Below are 25,143 nucleotides of genomic sequence, written 5' to 3'. Positions count from 1 at the left end.
AAAGACACAGATGTAGTACAGCCTTCAAGGCTTTCATTTGCTGATTGGGCATGACTCAAAAGGAAAAGAAACAGCTACAAACATCAATTAATAACTGGAACTTGGAATGTGTGAAGTATGAATCTAGGTAAACCAGAAATCATAAAAAATGAAATGGAATGCACAAAGATCGATATTGATGTGTTAGGGAGCTGAAATGGATTGGTAATGACCATTTTGGATTAAAAAATCCTACAGTTCAGTAGGCCAGTAATGACAAGTTCAAGAGGAATGGTGTTGCATTCAACATCAAAAAGGACACTTCAAGTGTGGATTTATAACAGGATAAGCAAGTCCAAGGAGACAGCAACAGGACCTAAAGTTTTTGCGGGGGGGGGGGGGGAGGGAAGTGTAGGTAGGAGGTGTAAGGAGGGGAGATGTGAGCCAACAATGACAAGGGCAGGAGACTAGCAAGGGTATTAAAATAGATGGGGAGGAGGGTGTAACGTTCCTGATCATGTTGGATCAATTGAAATGTATCCAAGAGCAATTACTGAGAGATGAATAACTGGTAATCATGATGGTGGGGCAGGAAGAAAGAAAAAGAGGAAGGAAGAAGAATGTAAAAATTATATACAGATGTAAATGTATATGTGTAAATATGTAAATAGATAAAGATAAGTGTATTTGACTATATACACGTACACATACAATGAGACAAATGGACTCTGGGCCTCTACTCAAATCTTACCTCAGTACAAGAATGGTTTGTTCTAAAAATTTGGCACTGTATGAGACTTACCTTCCCAACACAACTGTGAAGACAAAATGGGTACATAAACAAATGTGGTGAAGAAAGCGGATGGTGCCTGGCTATTAAAAGATATAGCGTCTGGGGTCTTAAAGGCTTGTAGGTAAATGAAGGGCCATCTAGCAGGGAAGCAACAAAGCCCACATGGAAGAAACACACCAACTTGTGTGATCATGAGGTGTCAATGGGACTGCATATCAGAAGTTCAAAAAACAAGCAAGTAAATTGATGTGAAGGACTGTGGACAAAGTGGAGACCCCAAATCCATTTGTAAGACATTTGGACAGTCCCTCACAGAAGGGCCACACAGAAGGGGTAAGTCCAGGGTGCAGTGTAACACTGATGAAACACGTAACTGTCCTCTAGTTCTTTAATATTTCCTTCCCTCACTTTTATGGTTCTTCTTCTACATCATTAATCTTGTTAGGCATGAGTATATTCATTTGTACAATTAAGATCATTTGATGCATGAAATCTAAGATAGATAATCCTTCAGAAACAGTAACGGGAGTCATGATTCCCTGAGGATATGGCAAGTGAGATGGGGAGGGAGAGCTCATAGTAAAGATGACTGCATAATCCCACTCGAGGGGAATGAATAACAGAATTGTAGGTGAGCAGATATACTGGATGGTGTAAGACACGGAAAATAATAATTATTATTTTATATATATGTATATATAAAACAACAAGTGCTCCTGGGGGGTAGGGAAGAGAAGAGAGGAGATAAAGGGGAGCTGTTATCAAGGAGTTCAAGAAGAAAGAAATTATTTTGAAACTGATGGGGCCAGCAATTGTACAATTATGCTATACAGTAACAACATCTGTAAGAGTTCCCGAGAAAAATATTTTTTTAAAAGAGACATTTCAAGATCTATCTTGAAATACAATATAGATATGTATATATGCAAATATATACATATATAAAGATAGGTGTATTTATATAGAGAATTATATCTATCCACATTCAAGAAAGTTCAATCAATACAATCAGTACTACCCAAGTGCCATTATTAATTTGCGAGACAGGATCTGTCTCCAAAATCCAAAGAGAAAATGTCCAAATCCACTATCAGCAAGTCAATTCTGACTCCGAACAACCCAATGGGATTGAGCACTGCAGCAGTGTCCCTTTGAGTTTCTGAGGCAGTAGATCTTTAGAGAAGTGAAAAGCCTCATCTTTTTCTCCTTCAATAGGGTTTGAACTGCTGACCATAAAGTTAGCATCCGAATACACAAACCACTAGGCCACCAGGGCTCCCAAGCCAGGGATAAATTACCCAATACACAAAGTAAGCATGTGTGTAGGGCATAAGAAAATAAGGTACAATTTGTTCAAAGCAGATGCCAAGCAGACAGGACCCAGGAAAAAGAAAGCACCACAATGGACGGGAATGGCAGTGGAAGCAATGAAATTGATAACAGCTCTAGTGAGTGTGCCAGGCACAACATGCAGGTTTAAGCTAGGAGGCCCCAACCACTGAAACACCTTCACTGCTGTCTGCCTCTTCAAGGTTCCCTCCAGTGTAATGGAAACTCCTTATCTAGGTGGGTCTTTGGGGAGTATATCATTTCATAAGAGTTCTATGATCCTTCTTGAGAGTACTGTCACTTACGTGTTCTTCAAAAGTTCATGGAGAACTAACAAGTGTGGCAAACAAAGTGAAAATACACCCACGAACAGGTTTAACAGAGGAATGTATACGCATGTATCTACTTTTGCCGCAAATGTATCCATGAATGTAGTGAAGCATATAGGGGCAAGACTATAAAAACTTCTTAGATAGGGGAGGGGGGAGCGGGGAGGGATGGGGAGGGAAAAAAAGGGAAATGAGCTGATTCCAGGAACCCAAGTGGAAGGCGAATTTTGAGAATGGCGAGGGCAAGGAATGTATAAGGGTGCTTTACTCAATTGATATATGTATGGATTGTGATAAGAGTTGTATGCGTCCCAATAAAATGATTTATTAAATTAAAAAAAACTTCTTAGATATTACCAAACACTTGAGGGAATGAGTCAGTGGGCCTGGGAGCCCTAGTCCCTGATGACAACAAATCAATTGTTAACCAGAGACATATGAAAACCATAGAAAGATGAATGGATTTGGGGCTTGGATCTAAGAAGAATTCGTTCTTAATAAATGGCTATCCTTGATATTTGCCCTCATTAAGAGATCATTGAAGATTATGGGTGATATAGCAAAGTGTGGTGAAGACACTAGATGGTACCTGGCAATCAGAAGGAATAGCAGTTGAGGTCTTAAAGACTTGTCTTCAAACAAGCAGACATCTAAGTAAGGTGTCAACTAAGTCCACATGGAAGAAGCACACCAACCTGTGACTCAAGGATTATAAATAATATAATCCAAATCTGAAGAAGGGAATGGTGCTTTCAATTGTCTTCACCAGCACTATAATTCAAATGCATCAATTCTTCTTTGCTCTCCCTTATTCAATGTTCAACTTTCATATGTATCTGAGGCAACTGAAAATACCATGGCTTGGGTCAGGTCGCAAAGTAACACCCTTGCTCTTCAATGCTTTAAAGAGGTCTTGCTGCAGTGTACTAGGGAAATCTACTGCACATCTGTGCTCTTTACTACTACTTCCACCAATGATAGTGGATCCAAGCAAAATGAAATCCTTGACAATTTCAATCTTTTCTCCATTTTTCTAGATGTTGTATATTGATCCAATTGTGAGAAGTTTTGTTTTCTTTATATTAAGTGGTGATCCACACTGAAGGCTGCAAACCTTGATCTTCATCAGCAAGTGCTTCAAGGCCTCTTCACTTGCAGCAAGCGAGCTTGCTTATCTACATATTACAGGTTGCAAATACGCCTTCCTTACAATCCTGATGCTGCCTTATTCTTCATATAGCCAGCTGCTCTGATTTGCCAGCACACACATTGAATATGTATGGTGAGAAAATATAACCTTGTTGCATTATCTTTCCTGATTAAAAAAAAATCATTTTATTGGGGACTCTTATCACAATCCATCCATCCATCCATCCATCCATTGTGTCAAGCACATGTGTACATTTGTTGCCATCATCATTTTCTTCCAAATCGAGCCCTTGGTATCAGCTCCTCATTTCCCCCCCTCTTCCCAACCCTCCCTCACTCACAAACCCTCAATAATTTATAAATTTTTTTCATGTATCACACTGACCGATGTCTCTATTCACCCACTTTTCTGTTGTCCGTTGCTCAGGGAGGGGATTATATACAGATAATTGTTATCGGTTCTCCCTTTCTCCCATCTTTCACTTACCCTCCTGGTATTGCTACTCTCATTATTGACCCTGAGGAGCTTGTCTGTCTTGGATTCCCTGTGTTTCCAGCTCTCATCTGTACCAATGTACATTCTCTGGTCTAGCCGTATTTGTAAGGTAGAATTGAGATCATGATATTGGGGTGGGGGGAGCATTAAAGAACTAGAGGAAAGTTGTATGTTTCATCATTGCTATACTGCACCCTGACTGGCTCGTTTCCTCCCAGTGACCCTTCGGTAAGGGGATGTCCCGTTGCCTACAGATGGGCTTTGGGTCACCACTCTGCACTCCCCTTCATTCACAATGATATGATTTTTTTGTTCTTTGATGTCTGATACCTGATCCTTTCGACACTTCGTGATCACACAGGCTGGTGTGCCTCTTCCATGTGGGGTTTATTGCATCCCTGCTAGATGACCACTTGTTTAACCACAAACCTTTAAGACCCAAGACACGATATCTTTTGATAGCTGGGCACTATCAGCTTTCTTCACATTTGCTTATGCACCCGTTTTGTCTTCAGCGATCATTTGGGAAGGTGAACATCATGGAAAGCCAGGTTAATAGAACAAAGTGTTCTTGCGTTGAGGGAGTACTTGAGTAGAGGCCCAATGTCCTGATTTTAAATTATGCAGTATTCCTTTCTTCTATTTGCACAAGTGCCTCTTGATCTACTCAATGCTTGAATTTTTTTCTTCATTTCCTACAGTTTAAGATAGGTTAAGTGTGTTCTTGCTTCATAGTTTTCTAACTCTAGAGCTTTTTGGTTTTCTAACTCTACAAGTCTTCTAACTCCAATTCCAGGTTTTTAAAATGAAAGTTATTGGTCTTGCTTAATTCCTATCACTAAGGCCTTATTTTCCAACTACTGTCCCTTCCTCTTTATCTCTAACATCTGCATTTCAATCACCAATAATTATCAATGCATCTTGACTGCATGTCTGATCAATTGAAGACTGAAGATGTGATAAAATTCTTCAGTTTCTGGAGCCCTGGTGGTGTAATGGTTACACATTGGGCTGCTATCCTCATGGTCAGAAATCCAAAACCACCAACAGCTCTGTGGGAGAAAGACTAGTCTTTCTACTCCTGTAAATCCACAGGGATCAGTATGAGTCCACACTGACTTGATGTAGCGAGTGATCTTTATTGGTTGGTGCATAAATTTGAATAATAGTTATACTGATTAGATTTCCTTGTGTGTAGATAGTTATTATCCTTACACAGATAGCAGCAAGATAGATCTTCAAATATCCCTTTTTACAACGAATGTGACACCATTCCATTTGAATTTATCATTCCCAGCACAGCAAATCACGACTATCTAATTCAAAATGGACAATACCAGTTCAGTTCAGCTCACTAATGCCTAGGTTATCGATCTTTATGCATTCCATTTAAATTTTGAAGACAGATCTTTCCTCGGTTCCTATTTCACACGTTGCAAGTTCCAGTTACTAATGTATATTTGCAGCTGCTTCTTCTCAGTTTGCGTCCTGCCCATCAGCAAAGGAAGCCCCTAGTGATTTTACTCCACCCACGTCATTGTGGTTGGCTCTACTTGGAGAAGGCAAATCTTCCTTAGTCATATTTTGAGTGGCTTTACACCTGAGGGGCTCACCTTCTGGCATTCTCTCTGACAATAGTCACAAGGTTTTCTGTGGCTAGTTCCTCAGAAGCAGACAGCGATTTCTTGTTCACAGTCTGCTCTTAGTCCGGAAGCTCTGCTGACAGACATCTGTTGACTTTGGGTGACCCTGCTGGCATCTGAAATATCACTGCTGCAACTTCCTCCATCACAGCAGACCAGGAGCCACCACAGTACAACAGACTGACAGACAAATGGTGGGAAATTATGCTCTACATGTTAAAATATGAAGTATTAGATACATTATGGGGACATAAAACTCAGTATCTATTTAGAGTCTAAGATGTCTCTATTTTTCAACAATGAGTGTTTCTCAATTTGTCTTCCAAAAAGGCAACTAAAGGTGCTAACAGAACATTACATTCTTATTTTAGCAGAATATTTACCTGTCTCCACGTGAGGAGATTGAAGTTTCTTAAAGATATAAACTAAATAAATATCTAGAAAATAAAACTATATAAAAGTATTTTGTTTTCAATTTCACTTCAGAGTGATCTTTCTTTTTTAAAAAATTTAAATCATTCTATTGGGGGCTCATACAACTCTTATCACAATCTATACATACATCTATTGTGTCAAGCACATTTGTACATTTCTTGTCATCATCATTCTCCAAACATTTGCTTTCTACTTGAGCCCTTGGTATCAGTTCATTTTCTCCCCACCCTCCCCATCCCTCTACCCTCATGAACCCTTGATAATTTATAAATTATTTTTTTGATGTCTTACACTATCCAACATCTCCCTTCACCCACTTTTCTGTTGTCTGTCCCCCAGGGAGGAGGTTATATATAGATCCTTGTCATCGGTTCCCCCACTCTACCCCACCTTCCCTCCGCTCTCCAGGTATTGTCATTCTCACCACTGGTCCTGAGGGGTTCATCTGTCCTGGATTCCCTGTTTCTAGTTCCTATGGTACCAGTGTACTTCCTCTGGTCTCGCCGGATTTTAAGGTAGAATTGGGATCATGATAGCATTTAAGAATTTAAGCATTTAAGAACTAGAGGAAATTTGCTTACTTCATCGTTGCTACACTGAACCCTGGCTGTCTCATTTCCTCCCCAAACCCTTCTGTAAGGGGATTTCCAGTTGCCTACAGATGGGCTTTGGGTCCCCACTCTACACTCCCCCTCATTTACAATGATAAGATTTTTTTGTTCTTTGATGCCTGATATCTGATCCCATCAACATCTTGTGATCACACAGGCTGGTGTGCTTCTTCCATGGGGGCTTTGTTGCTTCTCAGTTAGATGGCTACTTGTTTATCTTCAAGCCTTTAAAGCCCCAGATGCTATATCTTTTGATAGCCGGGCACCATCAGCTTTCTTCACCACATTTGCTTATGCACCAGCTTTGTCTTCAGCAATTGGGTCGAGAAGGTGAACATCATGGAATGCCAATTTAAAAGAACAAAGTGTTCTTGCATTAAGGGAATACTTGAGTGGAGCCCCAATGTCCATCTGCTACCTTAATACTAAACCTATAAATATATGCACACAGATCTATTTCCCCATCATCATATATAAATATATTTACATACGTATATGCCTGCATTTAGACCTCTATAAATGCCCTTTGCTTCCTAGCTCTTTCCTCTATTTCCTTTTACTTTCCTCTTGTCCCACTATCATGCTCAGCCTTCATTTGGGTTTCAGTAATTCCTCTCGGTTACATTGCCCTTGATCAAACCCTACCAGGCCTCTTACACCCAGAGTGATCTTTCTTTAAGAAAATGATTGACATTGTTATAATGTGCAAAGCAAACATGCTAAGTGGTACTTTTGTTACATCAATTACATATGTATTCCCAAATATGGGAGTAGAATAATTCTACAAAGATCAGCTAAGTGCTGTTTTAAGACACATATCTCCGACAGATGAAACAACCTGTCAAGAAATGTATCACATTTAGTATCTTAAAAGTTATAACAGTGGATTTTCAACACTACATAAACCCTCTACACAATGACATGAAAAATCTAATGAAACAAATACAGATGATCATTCGGAAGCCCTGAGGAAAACAGAAAAATAGATTGATGACTAATTAGGACAAGCTGAGCAAAAGCAGTGAGAGAAGAGACAGAAGAAGGAATTGTTGGCTAGCCTGACTCAGCTCATCTGGAACTTTTGCAAGAAACATTTCATTTAGACGGTGGCCTGGCACACCACTGGTGACCAGAAACATGGCCAGTCCCCACCCTCACTCACCTGGTGGGTGATGATAATGTCCCGCTTTTCCGCACAGTGTCTTCTCTGCCTGAGGATGAAACTTCACCCTCGATTGAGGTCAGGCGCTGGGTGATTACCCACATTTCTGGAGGTACTTAAACTACCCACCCCCCTCTTCCCTGGATCAGAAAAATATGCAGCTCTAGATCGCTGGCCACCCCTGGATGAGCAGAAATTGCTTCTCTAAGCAGCTACTTGACCCAGTTACTTACTGGGGCTGAAAGATTTCCTTCTGTGAACTCATACCCTGGTCTCAGTCACTGTCTAAACTCTCAGGTACTACTTCCAGATCAAGGATCCTGACCCAATTAACAAGCAAGTGGGTAGACACTCCATCTGAGACCAGAGTCCCATCCACGGCCACCCCAACCTGTGCGTTTCTGAGCAGTGAGAAGCTAGCCTGCCTCTCTCAGTTCTTTGTTTGCTTTGGTTTCTCTTTTCTTTCCCCACCCTTGTTTTTAAAACATTCTGTCTCTTTTGTTTATCATTACTTGTATTCCTTCTCTTCTCATTCCCCTCTTTTCTGTTAGTTTTTACTTTATGGCTCTCTTTTCTTTCCCCAATCCCTTGTTTTGCTTCTTGTATTTTTCTTTTTCTCTGTCCTTGTTTTTATTATTAAATTACTTTCTCTTGTGCTTATTTGTCTGCTTTCCCCAGCTTTTTATTAATATTATTTCTCCTTTGGCTGTTGTTTACTTTTATTTCTTCTGTGTCTTATCTCATCTGACCAGAGACAATAATCATGCCCCTAACTAATGAGCAAAGATCATTCTTCATTCGTGCACCACCCAGTCACTGATACATAGCTGGGAACATCAGCCAAACTTGCTGTCAATGTGTTGTATTAGCAGCACACAGAAAATTACACATACTCACATTCTTTATTATACTCACTAAGAGACAGGAGATAAGTAGCTAGGGTCTCACCACCAATAAAATAATTAAGTAAGTACAAATACAACACCAGCACAATGACTAAGTGACAAGACACAATTTCATTTCACATGGAACAATGAGAGAGAGTGGCTCAGACAAGTGACTAATACACAAAGCCAGAAGTCTTTGCTCGGGAATAAAAGGCAAATGGAACCACCTAATAAAAAATTCAAGTGAATGGTATTTAAACTCCTCCAATAAATTAAAGGGAAAAAAGCCATGAGAGCAGGGAAAGCACAGGAAATCCATGAAAACAAGGAAAGCAAAGGAAAATTTTTAGAAGGAAAATACTCCAAGAATACACTGACTAAATAACTGAAAGTTTAGCCAACATGAAAAAAATCAACAAATAGAAATCCTGAAGATTAATACTAAAATATCAGAAATAGAAAACGCAGTGGAAGAGAAAGGAGTTATAACGGAAACAAAAATGGTTATAACTGAATCAATGGGAGGTAGACTTGGTGAGCTTAAAAACAAATCTCTCCAGAGGAAGAATCAATCTAAAAATAATCAATGTTTTAAAATGATAACTAAAGAAAGTGTAAGAAATATATGTGACACCATAAGAGGAATAATTTGCATTATGTTTGGATTCCAGATCAAGAAAATAAGAAAAGCACAGAGAACACTGTCAAAGAGTCACTGGAAGATGTTCCTAATACCAAAAAAGACATGAGATAGGCATTCAAGAAGTTGAACAAACCCCAATAGGACAGATGACAACAGAAAATCACCATGACATATAATAACCAAAATTTCCAAAACTAAGGAGAAGAATCCTGAGAGTAGCTCAGGGAAAACAAAATGTTACCTACAAAGGGGGAAGTAATAACCTGAAGCTTTGGTTTCTCAGCAGAAATGATGCGAGCAAGTAAGATATGGGATGACATCTAAAATTCTGAGAGAAAAAATGATCAACCAAGAATCATATGCCCAACAAAACTTCACCTTAACTATTAACAGTGAAATTAATACTTTTCCAAGTCAACAGAAATCTGAAGAATTTGTAAAAACCAGACCAACTCGTCCGCTCCGCTGCTGCCTGACTCGCACCATGGCCAACAGTGAGTGCACCTTTGTCGCCATCAAGCCGGACGGCGTGCAGTGCGTCCTGGTGGGCGACATCATCAAGCGCTTTGAGCAGAAGGACTTCCGTCTGGTGGCCATGAAGCTCGTTCAGGCCTCCGAGGAACACCTGAAGTAGCACTCCATTGACCTGAAAGACCGCCCCTTCTTCCCAGGGCTGGTGAAGTACATGAACTCGGGACCAATTGTGAATGTGGTGAAGACAGGCCGGGTGATGCTGGGAGAGACCAACCCAGAGGGGACTTCTGTATTCAAGTTGGCAGGAACATCATTCATGGCAGTGATTCAGTCAAGAGCGCCGAGAAAGAAATTACAAGGCTTGTTACTATGACTGGATCTACGAGTAAGAGGTGGACAAAGCAGTCCCATCCCCGTGGATCCATTGACACTGTGCCTGTCCTATGTACAGCTCTTCTTCTGGGGTTGGAAGCAGTAGGATTGATGTCCTGTCTCCTTCCAAAGCACACCAACCAATAAAATAAAGTCTTTGGAGACTGGGAAAAAAACAACAGACCAGCTTGCACAAACAACTAACAGTGGAGAAATTAACACTAGACAAACATAGATGGTAACACCACCCAGAAGTTTGTTTCTAGATATAAAACTACCCAAAGTTTTTTTTTAACACTAAGTTGAACAACCCATAAGACTAAAATATGGAAAGCAAAAGAGATCAATTTGTAATGGTAATAATTACAAAGTAATTACAGGGAACAGTGTACTTAAAGAACTTTCTTTTTTTTTTTTTAACAATTTATTGGGGCTGATACAATTCTTTTCACAGTTCATACATATACATACATCAATTGTATAAAGCACATCTGTACAGTCTTTGCCCTAATCATTTTTTTCTCTTTTCTTCTTTTACATTTTATTAGGGACTCCAACAACTCTTACCACAATCCATACATATACATACATCAATTGTATAAAGCACATCCATACATTCCCTGCCCCAATCATTCTCAAGGCATTTGCTCTCCACTTAAGCCCCTTGCATCAGGTCCTCTTTTTTTTCCCCCCCCTCCCTCCCCTAAAAGAACTTTCAAAAGGAGAGGAAGTCAAGTAAATCTCTAGGGCGAACTATTTTAAACTTCGGAAGAAATTAATAAATTTCAGGGGAACCTAATAGAAAATGACTAATTTTCATCCAAATAAAGAGAAGAAAAGTGTTTGCTTCGGCAACACATGTACTAAAATTGGAACGATACAGAGAAGATTAGCATGGCCCCTGCGCAAGGATGACACGCGTATTCGTAAAAAAGAAGAAAAGCGTAGAGATTTGGTAAACACTACAACAACAGCAATGAAGAAAATCCATGAACAAGAAGAACTCGGTATAGATCATTGCTGTTGTTAAGTGTCATAACTATGTACAACATAATGAAGCACTGCCTGGTCCTGCACCATCCTTACAATTGGTCTTGTTTTGAGCCCATTGTTGTAGCCACTGTTATCAATCCTTCTCTTGAACGGCCTTCCTTTTTTTCACTGCCTCTACACTTTCTCCAGGGACTACGCTCTCTGATAACGTGACCAAAGTACGTGAGACCAAGTCTGGCTATCCTTGCCTCTAGGAAGCACTCTGACTGTACTGCTTCCCAGGCAGATCTAATGGTTCTTTTGGCAGTCCATGATACTTTCGATATGCTTCACCAACACTATAGTTCAAATTAATCTATTTTTCTTCAGTCTTCCATATTCAACACCCAATTTTCACATATATTTGAGGCTATTGGAAACACCATGGCTTGGGTCAGGTGTACCTTGGTCCTCAGAGTAACATCCTTGTTTATTTTTTTAATACTTTAAGGAGGTCTTGTGAAGCAGATTTACCCAATGCAACACATCTTTTGATCTCCTGACAGCTGCTTCCATGAGCAATGATGGTGGATCCAAGCAAGATAAAATCCTTAACAAATTCAATCTTTTCTCCATTTATCATGTTGTCGTCTAGTGACCTAATTGTAAGAATTTTGATTTTTTTGACATTGAGTTGTAAACCATGCTGAAGGTCATAACCCTTGATCTCCATCAGCAAGTGCTTCAAGCCCCCCCCCCTCAGCAAGCAAGGTGTGTCATCTGCATATCACAGGTTGTTAATGAGCCTTCCTCCAATCCTGATGCTGCACTCTTCATATAATCCGGCTTCTCGGATGATTTGCTCAGCGCGCAGGTTGAATAAGTATGGTGAGAGGATGGCACCCAGGTGCACACCTTTCCTGATTTTAAACCACGCGGTAGTCCTTTGTTTTACCTGTGCAGCTGCCTCTTGATCCATGTACTGACTCTGCAGTGAAGGGTTCGGGCCTGTCCACAGTTTATCATGATCCATAGATCATTATATGGAATAAAAAACAGTAGCACAGCCACACACACAGCAAAATGACAGCAATAAGTCATACCTATCAATAATCATACTGAATGTAAATGGATTAAGAGCAACACAACTCAAGAGACAAAATGTATCTGAACAGATAAGAAAACAACACATCCTGTCTACAGGAGACACACCTTAGACACAAAGACAAAAACAGACTAAAAATCAAAGGCTGAAAGCAGTTTTTAAAATTATATCAATTTAGTAACAATTAAAAAGAGTAAACATGATATTAATTTATGATCAAATAAAGGCAGAAGGGCATTATACAATCATCACTAAATTGAATAAGAGTATTTAACCATAATAAATATCTGTGCACCCAATGAAGGAGCCTCAAAATGCATGAATCAAACTTACAGAGAATTGAAGAGAAATGGACAATTTTTACTATAGTAATAAAAGCCTATAATATACCATTTTCTTTCTTTTTTATTATTACCCTCCCCCCAACATATACTTTTCAATAAAGGAAAGAACAACTAGAAAGAAACTCAACAAAGACAGAAAAGAACTAAACAACACAAGCAGCCAACTTGACCTCAGAGACACATATGCAGCATGCCACCTAACAGCCGCACAATTTCTACTCTCCTCCAGTGTACAGGGAACATGGTCAAAACAGATCGCCTATTAGACCGCAAAGCAAGCCAAAACACTGAGCTATAGTAAAGCATCTGTACATCACAACGCTATAAAATTAGAAGTCACAATAGTAAGATCAAGAAAAAAATTAAATAGATGAAAATTGAATAATACCCTGCTTAAAAACGGTGGGGTAGAAGAAATTAAAAGTGAAATTTCAATATTTCTTGAATCAAATGAGAAAGGAAACGCAACGTACTAAAACGTCTAGGACAGCGGGTCTCACCTTCCTAACGCCACGACCTTTCATGCAGCTCCTCATGTGCTGGTGACCCCCAACCTTAACATGATTTTCACTGCTACTTCATCACTGTCAGTTTGCTACTGCTATGGATCAGCAACTCCTGTGAAGGGGTCATTCACCCCCAGAGGGGTCACGACCCACAGGTTGAGAACCACTGTTCTAGGACACAGCAAAGGTATTGCTCAGAGAGTAATTTTCAGCAATAAATACATAAATCAATAAGGAAGAACCAAAAGCAACATGTCATCCCAACATCTCCAATAATTAGAAAAAGGAGCAAAGTAAGCCTACAGCCACCAGAAGAAATAATAAGGATTAAAGAAGAAATAAAACTAAAAGCAAAAACAATGGGCTCAACAAGAAGTTGGTTCTTTGCAAGGATTAACAAAAGAATAAATCATTGCCAAATCTACAAATAGGAGAAAATGTAAACAATACAAATAAGAACTAAAACAGGTGACATCACAATAAAGCCAATGGATATAAAACAGGTAACAGAATGCTATAAAGAACTATCTTCCCCCAAAATTGACAACCTAAAAGAAATGTACATATTTGTAGAGACACACTTCTTGCCTAAACTAACATGGACTAAAGTAAAGAAACAGAGCAGACCCACAATAAGAAAAGAAACTGAGCAGGTCATAAAAAGCACTTAACAATTTTTTTAAAAAGTTCACACCCAGATGGTTCACTATGAATTCTACCTAACATTCAGAATAGAACTGGCACAAATTCTACATAAATTATTACAGACTATAGAAAAGAATGGAAAACTCCTGAATTCACTTTATGAAACAAGCAAAACACTCATACCAAAACCAGGCAGGAACATCAAGAAACAAGCCAATATCTTTCATAGACATAGGTGGAAAAATTCTCAATAAAACCCTTTCTAATAGAATTCAGCCATTACCCCACCACCATCATTACCAAGTGGGGTTCATACTAAGTATGCCAGGATTATTCAATATAAGAAAAGCAATCAGTATAATCCATCATATTAAAAAAAGATCCACATGATCAATATCAATCAATGCAGAAAAGGCATTTGATAAAATCCAACACACTTTCTGATAAAAATATTCAACAAAACAGGAACAGAAGGGAATTTTTTTACATGATAAATGTCATATATACAAAACCACTGGCCAACATTATTCTCAACAGAGAAACTGAACACATACTCCTTGTGAGTGGGAAGAAGACAGGATGTGTTTTATTGCCACTCCTATTCCATACTGTGCTGTCTTAGCAGAGATCAGGAATGAAAAAGACATTGAATTAAAGGGATCTAAGTTGGTGAAGAAGTTGTAAAATCATCTCTATTGCACTATACAGCCTACGAGATTAAATGAGGGTACAGCACATGGTATGAACATGGAATATTCACTACATTCTATAATTTCCTGTTGTACATCTTTATAACACCTTGGCATACTGGCAACACTGTCCTAGGACTTGCCTATGCATTTACAAAAAACTATTTTATAAACTTGACAAATAGCGAAGTACTTGATTTGCAATTTCTTTATTAGCATGACTTTTAATTTTTTGTTGTATTTATTAATCAATTTTTAAAATAGTTTGTGTGTGAATTACATGGAGGTTTACAGAGCAGATCATCAGTTTTACATTAAACTATTTATACACTTTTTGTTTGAACTTATCCATTTCAATCCTCTCTAAGTACCACTGGCTTGCCCTATTCCTTCCCTGTATTTCCTGTTCCATTCCTCATTTCCCTCCACCATTCAATTAGTCTATACTTCTTTTTTTTTTTGCTTCCTCTACTCACTTATGGGCAATTTGTAGAACATGCTTAGGCAATGATGAAGTATTAAGATGGCTTTCTAGTACTCATTGAAAATCACATGTGGTAGCAATGAATGCAATCCTGGAATCACATACACAAATTCTACATGCTTTAGAAAAAAATATGAACCCCCCCCCCAAAAAAAAATTACAGCTGAAGACTAGACACAAAAAAGAGACATAGAAAAACAAGCCAATAACTTTACCAACATGCAAATACTATGTATGGGGCAGGGGGCACTTCAAAAAATTGTAGGAAACTTCTATTATCTTTCAGTTCCATTTTCCACCAAAAATTTAAAGCCCCTTCATTTATGTTGGTTAGGTGAAATAATACATTGCAGCATTTTTCACCAAGTAAATCAAATTCCCCAAGATTCAGAATTAATTTAAAGACATGGCACAGATTTTTACCAATTATGAATAAAATATTTACACAAATTAAGAGAAAATTGTGAAAATATAACAAAACAAATACTGTCAAATAGTGATCATCAGGCAGTTCAACACTGGTGAAGTAGACAAATGACGAAGTATTTTAGAAGCAGCGTGCCAGAGATTAATGTCCTGCAAACACATACAACATCATCACTGACACAAAAAATCCTGCATGAAAAGATGGGCAAAAGTGCCTGACGTTTCTCAAATAGATTTTCCTTCTTAAACTATGTGGATATATGTGATGAAGAACCCTTATAAAGTCATTCAAGAAATTAATTCATATGAATAAATAAACGAATGAATGGATGAATAAATAAATGAAATTAATTCATGTTTACCCCAATGACTTAAATACAAAGAATTGTGACAATTTTATTCTTAGATGAAAACTAAGCTTACTGGTTCAGGAAAGATTTTAATTATGTAAGCATATGTGAATCCATAATAAAAATGAAATGCAATGTGTACTTCCCAGTGTTAAAAGCTTTATGCATATTCCTAACTTTAATGATAAACTGGACAACAGAACATTCACTGTCATTTCTGAAGAGATTCAAAATCCCTTGGTATACAATATTCAAAACGATGCAATTCGTTATCCTTATTATGTATGGGAATAGATACTGTTCAGCAGCTTAACTGTGATATCATTGTAGAATTTATAAGAGTAAAGAAAAGAAATAATTTTAAGTTTAATGCATTAGAGACGAAATAGCCAAGTGAAAGTAATCTACAGTAATTTGTTTCCAATCATTATTTTTATGACTTTTCCTCCAATGGCATTTGTTTATTTATAGTTACAATCAGCCTTCCTTAGCTGAAGATTTAACTAATCATTACCCAAAAATATTAGCCTGGGCTGAGGGGGCAGGGGCAGCAAGCAATTAAGTGGTCAAAGCAATCCCTCAAAGGATAAGAGGGAGTGTAAAGTCTATTTACATAACATTTACAATTGTCTTAAGTATTTAAAGTAGCACAGAGATCATTTAAAGCAGGTGGGACAAAGTTCAGAATGGTCAGGAGGGAAAAAGAGTAGGGAGAAAACAAAGGAGGACCTGGAATGAGTAGTGTTGCACTGCCGGCCTTGTAAGGAATGAAATGAACCAGAAGGAAAAAACGTGTGAATTGTTGAAGCTGATGGCCTTCTCTGTAAACCTTCACTCAATTCACAACAAAAAGTGTTTAAATAAATAGAAAAGTATATAGGAGGCCTGGTACTTTCAAAGTAAATTTGGCAAAACCCCAGATTTTGTTTCATAAATAAGCAAAGAACAGAACTCTACAGTTACTAACTATAGAATCCTTATCATCGAGTTTAAGTATTCAAGAGATATTGTAAAATAAATTAATGGCACAAACAATCCTGTACATATAACAAATTAAATTATGCTTCCAATGAAGTCTATTTTATATTTCTAATACAAACAGGGTTACTAGGAGTCAGAATCAACTCAATGGCAACACCAATATTGCTTACTGTAAAGCGCTTACATAGAAACGCAAAGCAGTATAAGGAATCTCCATCTATCAAACTTTTGTTTTAGTAGTTAAAAGTAAATAATGGTTAATATAAACTAGCCAAACCAAGTTTATAAAACTATGCATTTACATATATATGTTATTGACAGATGTAGCAATCTAATATGTACTAGCTGTGAGACTAAAACTAAATTACTCCCTACGGGCAATGTGATTGATGAAAACTAAGCAGTGAGAGTCACAATCTGGCGCTATTCAGTGGTTAAGTCTTCAGAAGTGGACGGCCTATTCCTCCCTCATAGTCCCTTCTTGATCTAGAAGCTCCATGAACATCTCATCACCGTGGGTGAGCATGCTAGTACCAATATACTCGTGTATAAGTCGAGTTTTTCAGCACATTTTAATGTAGCTTCTGTGGTAAAATTAGGTGCCTCGGCTGACATTTGGGTTGGCTTACACTGAGTATATGTGGTATTTCAGATACCAGCGTTTTCATTCTGTTGTTCATTGGGTCACTATGAGTTAGAACTCACTCAATGGCATATAACAAGAAGTCAAAATCCATTCCAGAATAAACTGCAGCAGATTAACAAATTAGAGATTTTCACTAGAAACTTTTGCTTTAATCCTCATGGTTTATCACGTGTTTAATCAATTCTCCTTGTAGGAATCTAAAAACAGTCACGGGATTGGAGGAGTGTGGGTGCTTTAGTGGTGCTATACTGGGCTGCTAATCGCAAGGTCAGTTTGAAACCAACGTGATAGGATGGGGGAGAAAGACCACTCTTGTAATGAGTTCCCGTCTCAGACACTCACGTTCACCCTGCCTATTTATAGGAGGGTTTGTATGGGCTAAAATCGACCTGATGGTAGTGAGTTAGGTTTGTTTTCTAAATCACTGGACCAGCACACAAGCACATATATGTATTAGGATGTTTAACAAATAAGCATATGAGCTTGACCTCAAAATCTGATATGATAAAATGGTTCTGGTTTTAAACACTTTAGATGCACAGGCGAATTAGGAAATATCAAGGTTTGTACATATGTTAGTAACCTCGTACCTACTAATTAAAAGTTCTACCTGAGCATTCATTGAGCCTGTACACACAGATTAGATTTACTACCATGTGCACCGTGTTCACTACTACTCACGACAACTAAATATTCACTTAGAGACTCCTCAGCCTACTGAAGAGCACTGTTCTTAGATAGCAGTGGAGGGAGCAATTTTTTTTCAAAGATATTTCCCTCTTTTAAGTAGCCGCCTCTGCACCACGAAATGCCTTGATATTTGTTTGTTTTGTAGTTAAAGGCTAGGAAAGGTTTGGAGATCTAAGAATCCATGGAAAATTTTTAGAGTAGCATCACTTGTATAAAATAAGAGTATACATAAAGAGATCAATTCATAATTTAGAAGCCAGTTTCTTTTTTAACAAAATTGCATTGCTAAAGCATAAACATACTTTGTAATCTATTTTTATCATTTATTACATTCAGAGATATGCTAATAAACATGTTAGACCATTTAAAAATCAGGTAAAATCTCAAATACCAGCAACGATTCAAAAGTTTTACGAAAGCCTACAGTGGAGAACATTTGTCTATATTCTATCATTCCTGTATCATTTTACAAGAACTTGCCCTTTGGGAGCAATGGTTCAAATACTTATCTGATGTGAAGACAGAGTTCTGTAAGATTGTTTTGTTAAACTGGCCTCCTAGAACAATGCACCTAATTTTTAATTGTAATTAAATCACAAAAAGCTCACATATAAGATACAAGCAAGCATCAGTTGTGTGACAAGGTTTTGCTAAGTTGCAGTAGTGTTTTGTTTTTTAAAGCAGTGGCTAGGCAAAGAAAGTCATTAAATTAACACAGATAATAGCAGAAAACCCCATAAGCTCAAATACAGAAAGGCTGTTCATGCGTCTAACACATAACCATTATGACTGAAATACTATACAATATTCCTTTTCACATCTGTTTGTTAGTGAGCCAAGAAAGAGGGTTTCCTAAGTATCCCAGACAACTGCATTAGAAGTAGGAAGGCCTGGTAAATGCTGTGCATTCCATCATCCAGGCTGAGCTAGAAAGGATACAGATCTAATATCAAGACCTTGTAACTTTACTTTCCTGAAAACAGAACTATCACCTTTGGTCTTTCTTCCTCTACCATTAAAAGAATAAAACAAAAACCGTAAAAGTTACTTTTTAAAGATCCTACAAGTTTTAAGTATTACAAGGGAAAATGTTCTGGTAGTAGATTAATAAAATATTTAACAATCCATTATTTAGGTTGATAGTCAAATAATGTAAGAATATAAGAACCAATGTGATGGCTGTGTTATTAGAGCACAATGTTTGACTAGAATTCAATAGTTTATGATAATTGGCAAGAACTCTGCCCAGAGCTTGGGTTTTTCCATATACATCAGAGAACTTGTCAAGGAAATGGCCCCTGTACAGGGCTTAAAGTCTCTTTGTATACTATTAGGCCAGGCTTGCAGAACCCAAAAAATGCAATCCTCTCTTTGGAAAATATAAATTAATCATAAGTTATCAATGTATCACATCAAATTTCCCAAAAGAAGAAATACTTTCACTCATTTAACAGCTTTATAAAATTCCTAACTCCTTAATTGGCGTTAATTTAAATTTTTGGAATTCAGTTTAAATTTTTAAAGAGTGATGGAATTATGAATAATTTAAATTCTTATGTTAAATGAGTTACATTAGAGAGTTACACATACATGGGTGCTTCACTTCAAAATGTTTTAGGGAAAACTCCATCATCTTTCATTCCATTTTTTCCTACAAACTTCTTGAAAACCCCTCACTTATCCTATTTCACTATTTTTTCATCTTTGTTTAAAAAGAAAATTTTATTTTACTTCCTTTTTAGTTTTTCCTCAAGATATTCCATCACTATCAGTGTAATTAAATTCTAAAACATGTATCAGAAAAATTGTGTACATTTTAAAAGTCCTGTTGCCAGTCAAGAGCATCAAGTACCAAATGTCAAAATCACGACACCAAAGTGGTTATTTCAAATAACACATCAATAGAAAAATATTTTCCATATAATGGTTCAAAATTCATGCACTCAAAGTAGTATTTTGATTGATTTTTTTCCTTCAAAACAAAAACCTACAAATGAAAAAGTTGATAGCCAATAAAATATTTCCCCAAGTGGTTACAAAAAATTGTCTTAAATACTAAGCTAAGAATTTGACAACATTTTATATTTTAGTATTCTGAAGACCACCTTTATCGACCTATTCAAAAAACAAATTTGATTTATCTCTACTTTCCCACACCTGCATCTTTTGTTCCTTTGGAACATGGTCTTTAAATTAACTTTTATTAATTTTATTTTTTAAATTAATTTTATTAATAAAGAAACAGAGCTCTAAAACAGCGATAATCCAGAAAGCACATTTCAAAGTATACAACCAAGAAAGAAACATTGTTATTCATTTTTATAAACCTTAGAAGACAACTACTAAAGGTGTCAAGTCAATTTGCATATCATTAAGGAAAAAGGAAAAGTTTTCCTTCCATTGGTCTCAAACTTCACTGCCATTGAATTAATCCTGATTCACAAGGACTCTACAGAACAGGGTAGCCCTGCCCTGCGGCTTTCTGGGCCTGTCAGCGTTACTGGAGCAGAAAGAAGCACAGCAGAGGGTGGATTCCAACTGCTGGCCTGGTGACGATCAGCCTAACAAAGATTAAAGGAAAAGAAAAATTAAACAACTCATGAAAGTGGTCTCTCCCTTCAGGACCAGGGGTGTGAGGGGCGATACTGGGAGAGTAGAGAGTGAGTGGGTTGGAAAGGGGGAACCGATTACAAGGATCTACATGTGACCTCCTCCCTGGGAGACGGACAGCAGAGAAGGGTGGGGAAGAGAGACTCCGAATTGGGCAAGATATGACAAAAGAACAATCTATAAATTATCAAGGGCTCATGAGGGAGGGGAGAGCGGGGAGGGAGGGAAAAAAAAAGAGGACCTGATGCAAAGGGCTTAAGTGGAGACCAAATGCTTTGAAAATGATTAGGGCAAAAAATGTACGGATGTGCTTTATACAATTGATGTATGTATATGTATGGATTGTGATAAGAGTTGTATGAGCCCCTAATAAAATGTAAAAAAAATAATAATAAAATAAAGAGTTGATTGAGCAAGAAAAAAAAAGTGGTATCTCAAGAAACACATCTGCTTCCCCTACTCCTACTTTATTTAGAGCTAAAAAACAAGTAAATCAGAGAGAACACCCTTAAAAAATCACTTAAAATATTGCATGTGAAATTGAAGAATAAATATTAACTTTTAGTGATCAATGACTTCCAAGAGTCATAAGTACATGTGTCTGAAGTCCTCTAACCTAATAAATTTGCTTGCTACATGCCCACATTAACAGAATGAAAATATTCTGTTAGAAGGTAAATAAATGATGGCACAGTGGGTTAAACAATGGCCTGCTAACCAAAAGATCAGCAGTTCAAACCCACCAGCTGCTCCAAAGGAGAAAGATGAGGCTACCTGTTCGCATAAAGCTTTACATTCTTGGCAATCCTATGAAGCAGTTGCACTCTGTGCTTTGGATTTGTTATGAGAATTAAGGGTAGTAGCTGGTTTGGTCAGGTTTTATGGCTTGGTCAGGTGATTCCTGAGAATTCCACACAAAAGAAAATTTTACAATAGAAAAAAAGAACCAAGATCCAATATTGAACCAGTGGACTTATTAAAGGACATTCACATTTTAAAAAATAGTAACCAACATAACATAGCTATCAAATTCTTGATTTAAAACTTAGCTGTGCATTTTTCCTAACTCTGCTTTCAATATCACATGCAACATAAGTCTCTGGAAAATGAAAAAAAATGTTTTTTGTCGATTATAATCTTAAGCCAAACTACAGCTCTGTCAGTTATTAAATTACAGTCAAATCATGTGTCAACTTCACTGAAGAATGACTCAAGATGTCTAAAAGCATCTGGCTGATACATCTAACTATACCTGCCCATATGTGTAGACAGTTACATGGGTATGTATTTCAGCAAAGGCAACACCAAGAAAAAAACTAACATTGATGAAACTTACTATAGCTCTATAGCTCAAGAATTCATTAAAAAATTTACAATGTTTTATTTGGCTAGTTGGAATAATTGCTAGGGCAATGTGAATTCAGAAGTATTTACTTGAACACGTTGCCCTTATATTTGGGCATAATTTCACATGAAAAACTCAAAGGTGAGGGAGAGGGAGAAACAAAACTTATAAAAACATAGGCCTTTATGAGTTTTGGTATGATAAAGTACTTAATTCTCGTGTTTTGTTACGTAGCTGTATATCAGGATTAACCAATCAGTTGATGTCAAGTCGACTCCAAGTCACGGTGACCTGGTGTTAGAGAGAGCTGTGTTCCCTAGATTTTTCAGTGGATAAGGTTTCTGAAAGGAGCTCACAGGCCTTTCTAACAAGGTGTGTCTCTGGAGGGACTTGAACCTCCAACCTTTCTTTTAGCAGACATTAATCATTTGCACTGTCCAGGAACTCCTACTAGACAAAATTTATGTCAATTGTATCTCTCCTCCCAAGCCACTTGGGGCAGTTACATAATCTGGTGTCAATTTGAGGATTCAGAGTGAAGGGGTGGAGTCTAGGCTGTCAATCAGGACATAGCCAATGAGGTCTCTGTGTGGGCATGGCCTTCTCCTGAGGATTCTGGGAACTCTGTATTCTTTCTTGGAGGTGGGAGAGTGACTCTCTCTGCTCATTCCCTTGGAGACTCTACTGACAAAGCTTACTCCCTGGGAGATATTGCAGCTGACAAGAGACATGGAACTAAGCTAGTGCCCTGAGCTGGAGAAGTCACATTCTGAGATGCTTACAATACCACTGGATCCACAAGACTTCCCCACCCAATGGCCTGTGATCTTCCTTCATCTGGGATCATTGCATGTGTTTTGTGATTTTGAAGAGAACTTTATACATTGGTATTGGACAAATGGACTAATATCGGACTTATGGACTTGATTTGAATGGGGCTGGAATGTTTTTTGTACAATTACTCTTTATATAAAGCTCTTTCTTATGCACATGAGTGTCTATGACTTTAATTCTCTAGTCAACCAAAACACACCATTCCATCTTTTGTATAGTATGAACAAACAATGCAGTGGAAATTCTAAAAACAAAGGGCAGGGCAGTTTCTGAAATATATGAAGCAACCATAAATTAGAGTGTCTTAAAAAGTCTGCAATCTAGACAAACTTGCCATATTTAAAAAGATGTGGGGATGGTTAAAACAGAACCTACAAAAAAGTTGATCAGGGATAATTCCATGAAATAAAACCTGTACTAAAATTTGTAGTCAATTCTCCTCCTCATCCCACTTCCCAAATTGCTGAGTGCTTTCCCCCATCCATTTACAATTATATTCCTTAATCGAATCATCAAAATTCTTTATACTGTTCAGATACATCTCCAATTGGCACAAGAAAAAATCATTTGCAACAAGATTCACCCCCCCATACAAAATATTTAATTTATAAACTTGTGACAATCTAGATGAGACATACTTTCCAATTCAGCATACCAAGCATGATCATTTGATGAGCAAACGGTTATGTAACAGCTATTGTGTGACCCTTGAAATTAATTACTTTAGAACCAACCACACACAGGATGCCACCCTGATCGTTGTCCCCCCACCTTCCCCGTTTTTAAGTTCTGAGAACACCACATTTCCTCCCTCCCCCCAGGAAAGAAACAGTTATTTTAAATCCTCAGGAACATGACAGTGTTTCTCCACGGAATAGGGATGAAAGCCCTTGCCAATGTTGCCAATGGTCGTTTTAAGATCCAGCTCCTCGCATCAGCAGGGATCCGGGCTGACATGACACCTCCCAGTCCCTCAGGAACACTGCACATGGACCAGGCCGCCACAAACACCAGAGGGACCCCGACGGTGCGCGGTGCATTTGCTGCGGCAGCGAGTTCCCCCTTCAAACACCTCCTGTGCGATTTCAACATCGCTTCACAGTTCACTCAAGTCTACGCAGGGGAGGTGGCTCGCCACCCGGACTCCACGGGACACAGCCCTGCTAAAGGACGCGCACCGGCTACTTCTTCCACTACGACGGAAGCGATGACCAACCTCTCCAGGCTCTGGGAAGAGGACTCCAGAAAGGAACAGAGTAATAACGCCTAAAACGCACCAAACTTAAATCTGTGAGCCCCCCTCGACACCCCCCTCCCAGCCTCCTGACAGTCTGGCCAACTCAGTGGGCACCCGAGAACTGCGGCGGGGCGGCAAGAGGCGCCAACGCCCGGGACCAGCCCCCCCCCCCATCCCCTGGGCACCTGGGACCCTGAGCGGAGAGACGACGCAGCTGGCCCCTGGGGACGCGGCGGGAGACACTGCCCCCTCCGCGCGCGCGCGCCTGCCCCAGCGCAGCCCCGACTCACCTGCGGAGCCGAGTTCCATGCATGGAGCTTGGGGGAGTGCTCCGGGAGAGAACGGCGCGCGCCCCTGGGGCAGCGGGGCGTCCGGGAGGCGCCGCGGCGTGACTCGCTCTCTCGGCCCGGGACGGGGGCGGTGATGGCGTCTCCTCGGCAACCGCGTTCCGAGAGCCCTAGTCCCCGAGAGCCGCCGTCGGGAGCCGCCGCGGGGCTAGCGGAGGGCAAGGGGAGGCGACGGGCCAGGGAGCGGAGCCCCGTCGAGGCGCTGCATCGCCCGCGGCTCCCACCACACTGCCGTGACACCGACCTCCCCCGGGGGACGCCCCCGGAAGCCAGCTGGCGTCAGTTCCGCCGCCCGGCTCGCCAGACGTTGGAGCTTCGCCCCTCCGCCCCGGGCAGTGCGAGAGCGACGTGGGCGCGGGCGCGGCCGCCTCGGAGGGCGCGGGCGGGGAGCCTGCGCGCTGCCCGGTTTGGCCCCGCACGGTTGGTCGGCTTGCGGGTCCCGCTGCTCCTGCTGGCTGGAACCCACCCGGAGCGACCTCGCGGATGCTGGTTGATTTTACCTGGGGAAGAGCCTACCTGGAGCGGACCCTGGCAGAGTACGGCTTAGGCCAGGCCACCCTCTTCCACCCTCTTTGCCGAATCCCACCCCCACCTCGCAGTTTAGGCTGCTTCAAGCGCCTTCCTCACAGC

The 25,143-nt window shown here is 39.3% G+C and overlaps 1 protein-coding gene, 1 non-coding gene and 1 pseudogene across 2 annotated transcripts in view; 2 read left to right on the top strand and 1 right to left on the bottom strand.

Moving 5' to 3' along the window:
- AGO3 (argonaute RISC catalytic component 3) overlaps positions 1–24,770 on the bottom strand; it is a 151,589-nt gene extending 126,819 nt beyond the window's left edge. The window contains exon 1 of the mRNA XM_075553875.1: positions 24,457–24,770. Coding sequence (XP_075409990.1) covers positions 24,457–24,475 — 19 coding nt within the window. The 5' untranslated portion in view covers positions 24,476–24,770. The remainder of the gene's footprint in view (positions 1–24,456) is intronic.
- LOC142434428 (nucleoside diphosphate kinase B-like) lies at positions 9,941–10,256 on the top strand (annotated as a pseudogene).
- Positions 11,142–11,248, top strand: LOC142438204 (U6 spliceosomal RNA). The gene has a single exon (XR_012782629.1). It is a non-coding gene; the product is annotated as a U6 spliceosomal RNA (small nuclear RNA).
- Positions 24,771–25,143: the final 373 nt, after the last annotated feature.

The sequence above is a fragment of the Tenrec ecaudatus genome, chromosome 1 (genome assembly GCF_050624435.1).
Source record: "Tenrec ecaudatus isolate mTenEca1 chromosome 1, mTenEca1.hap1, whole genome shotgun sequence".
Taxonomy (NCBI): domain Eukaryota; kingdom Metazoa; phylum Chordata; class Mammalia; order Afrosoricida; family Tenrecidae; genus Tenrec; species Tenrec ecaudatus.
This window is presented reverse-complemented; position numbering and strand designations above follow the sequence as displayed.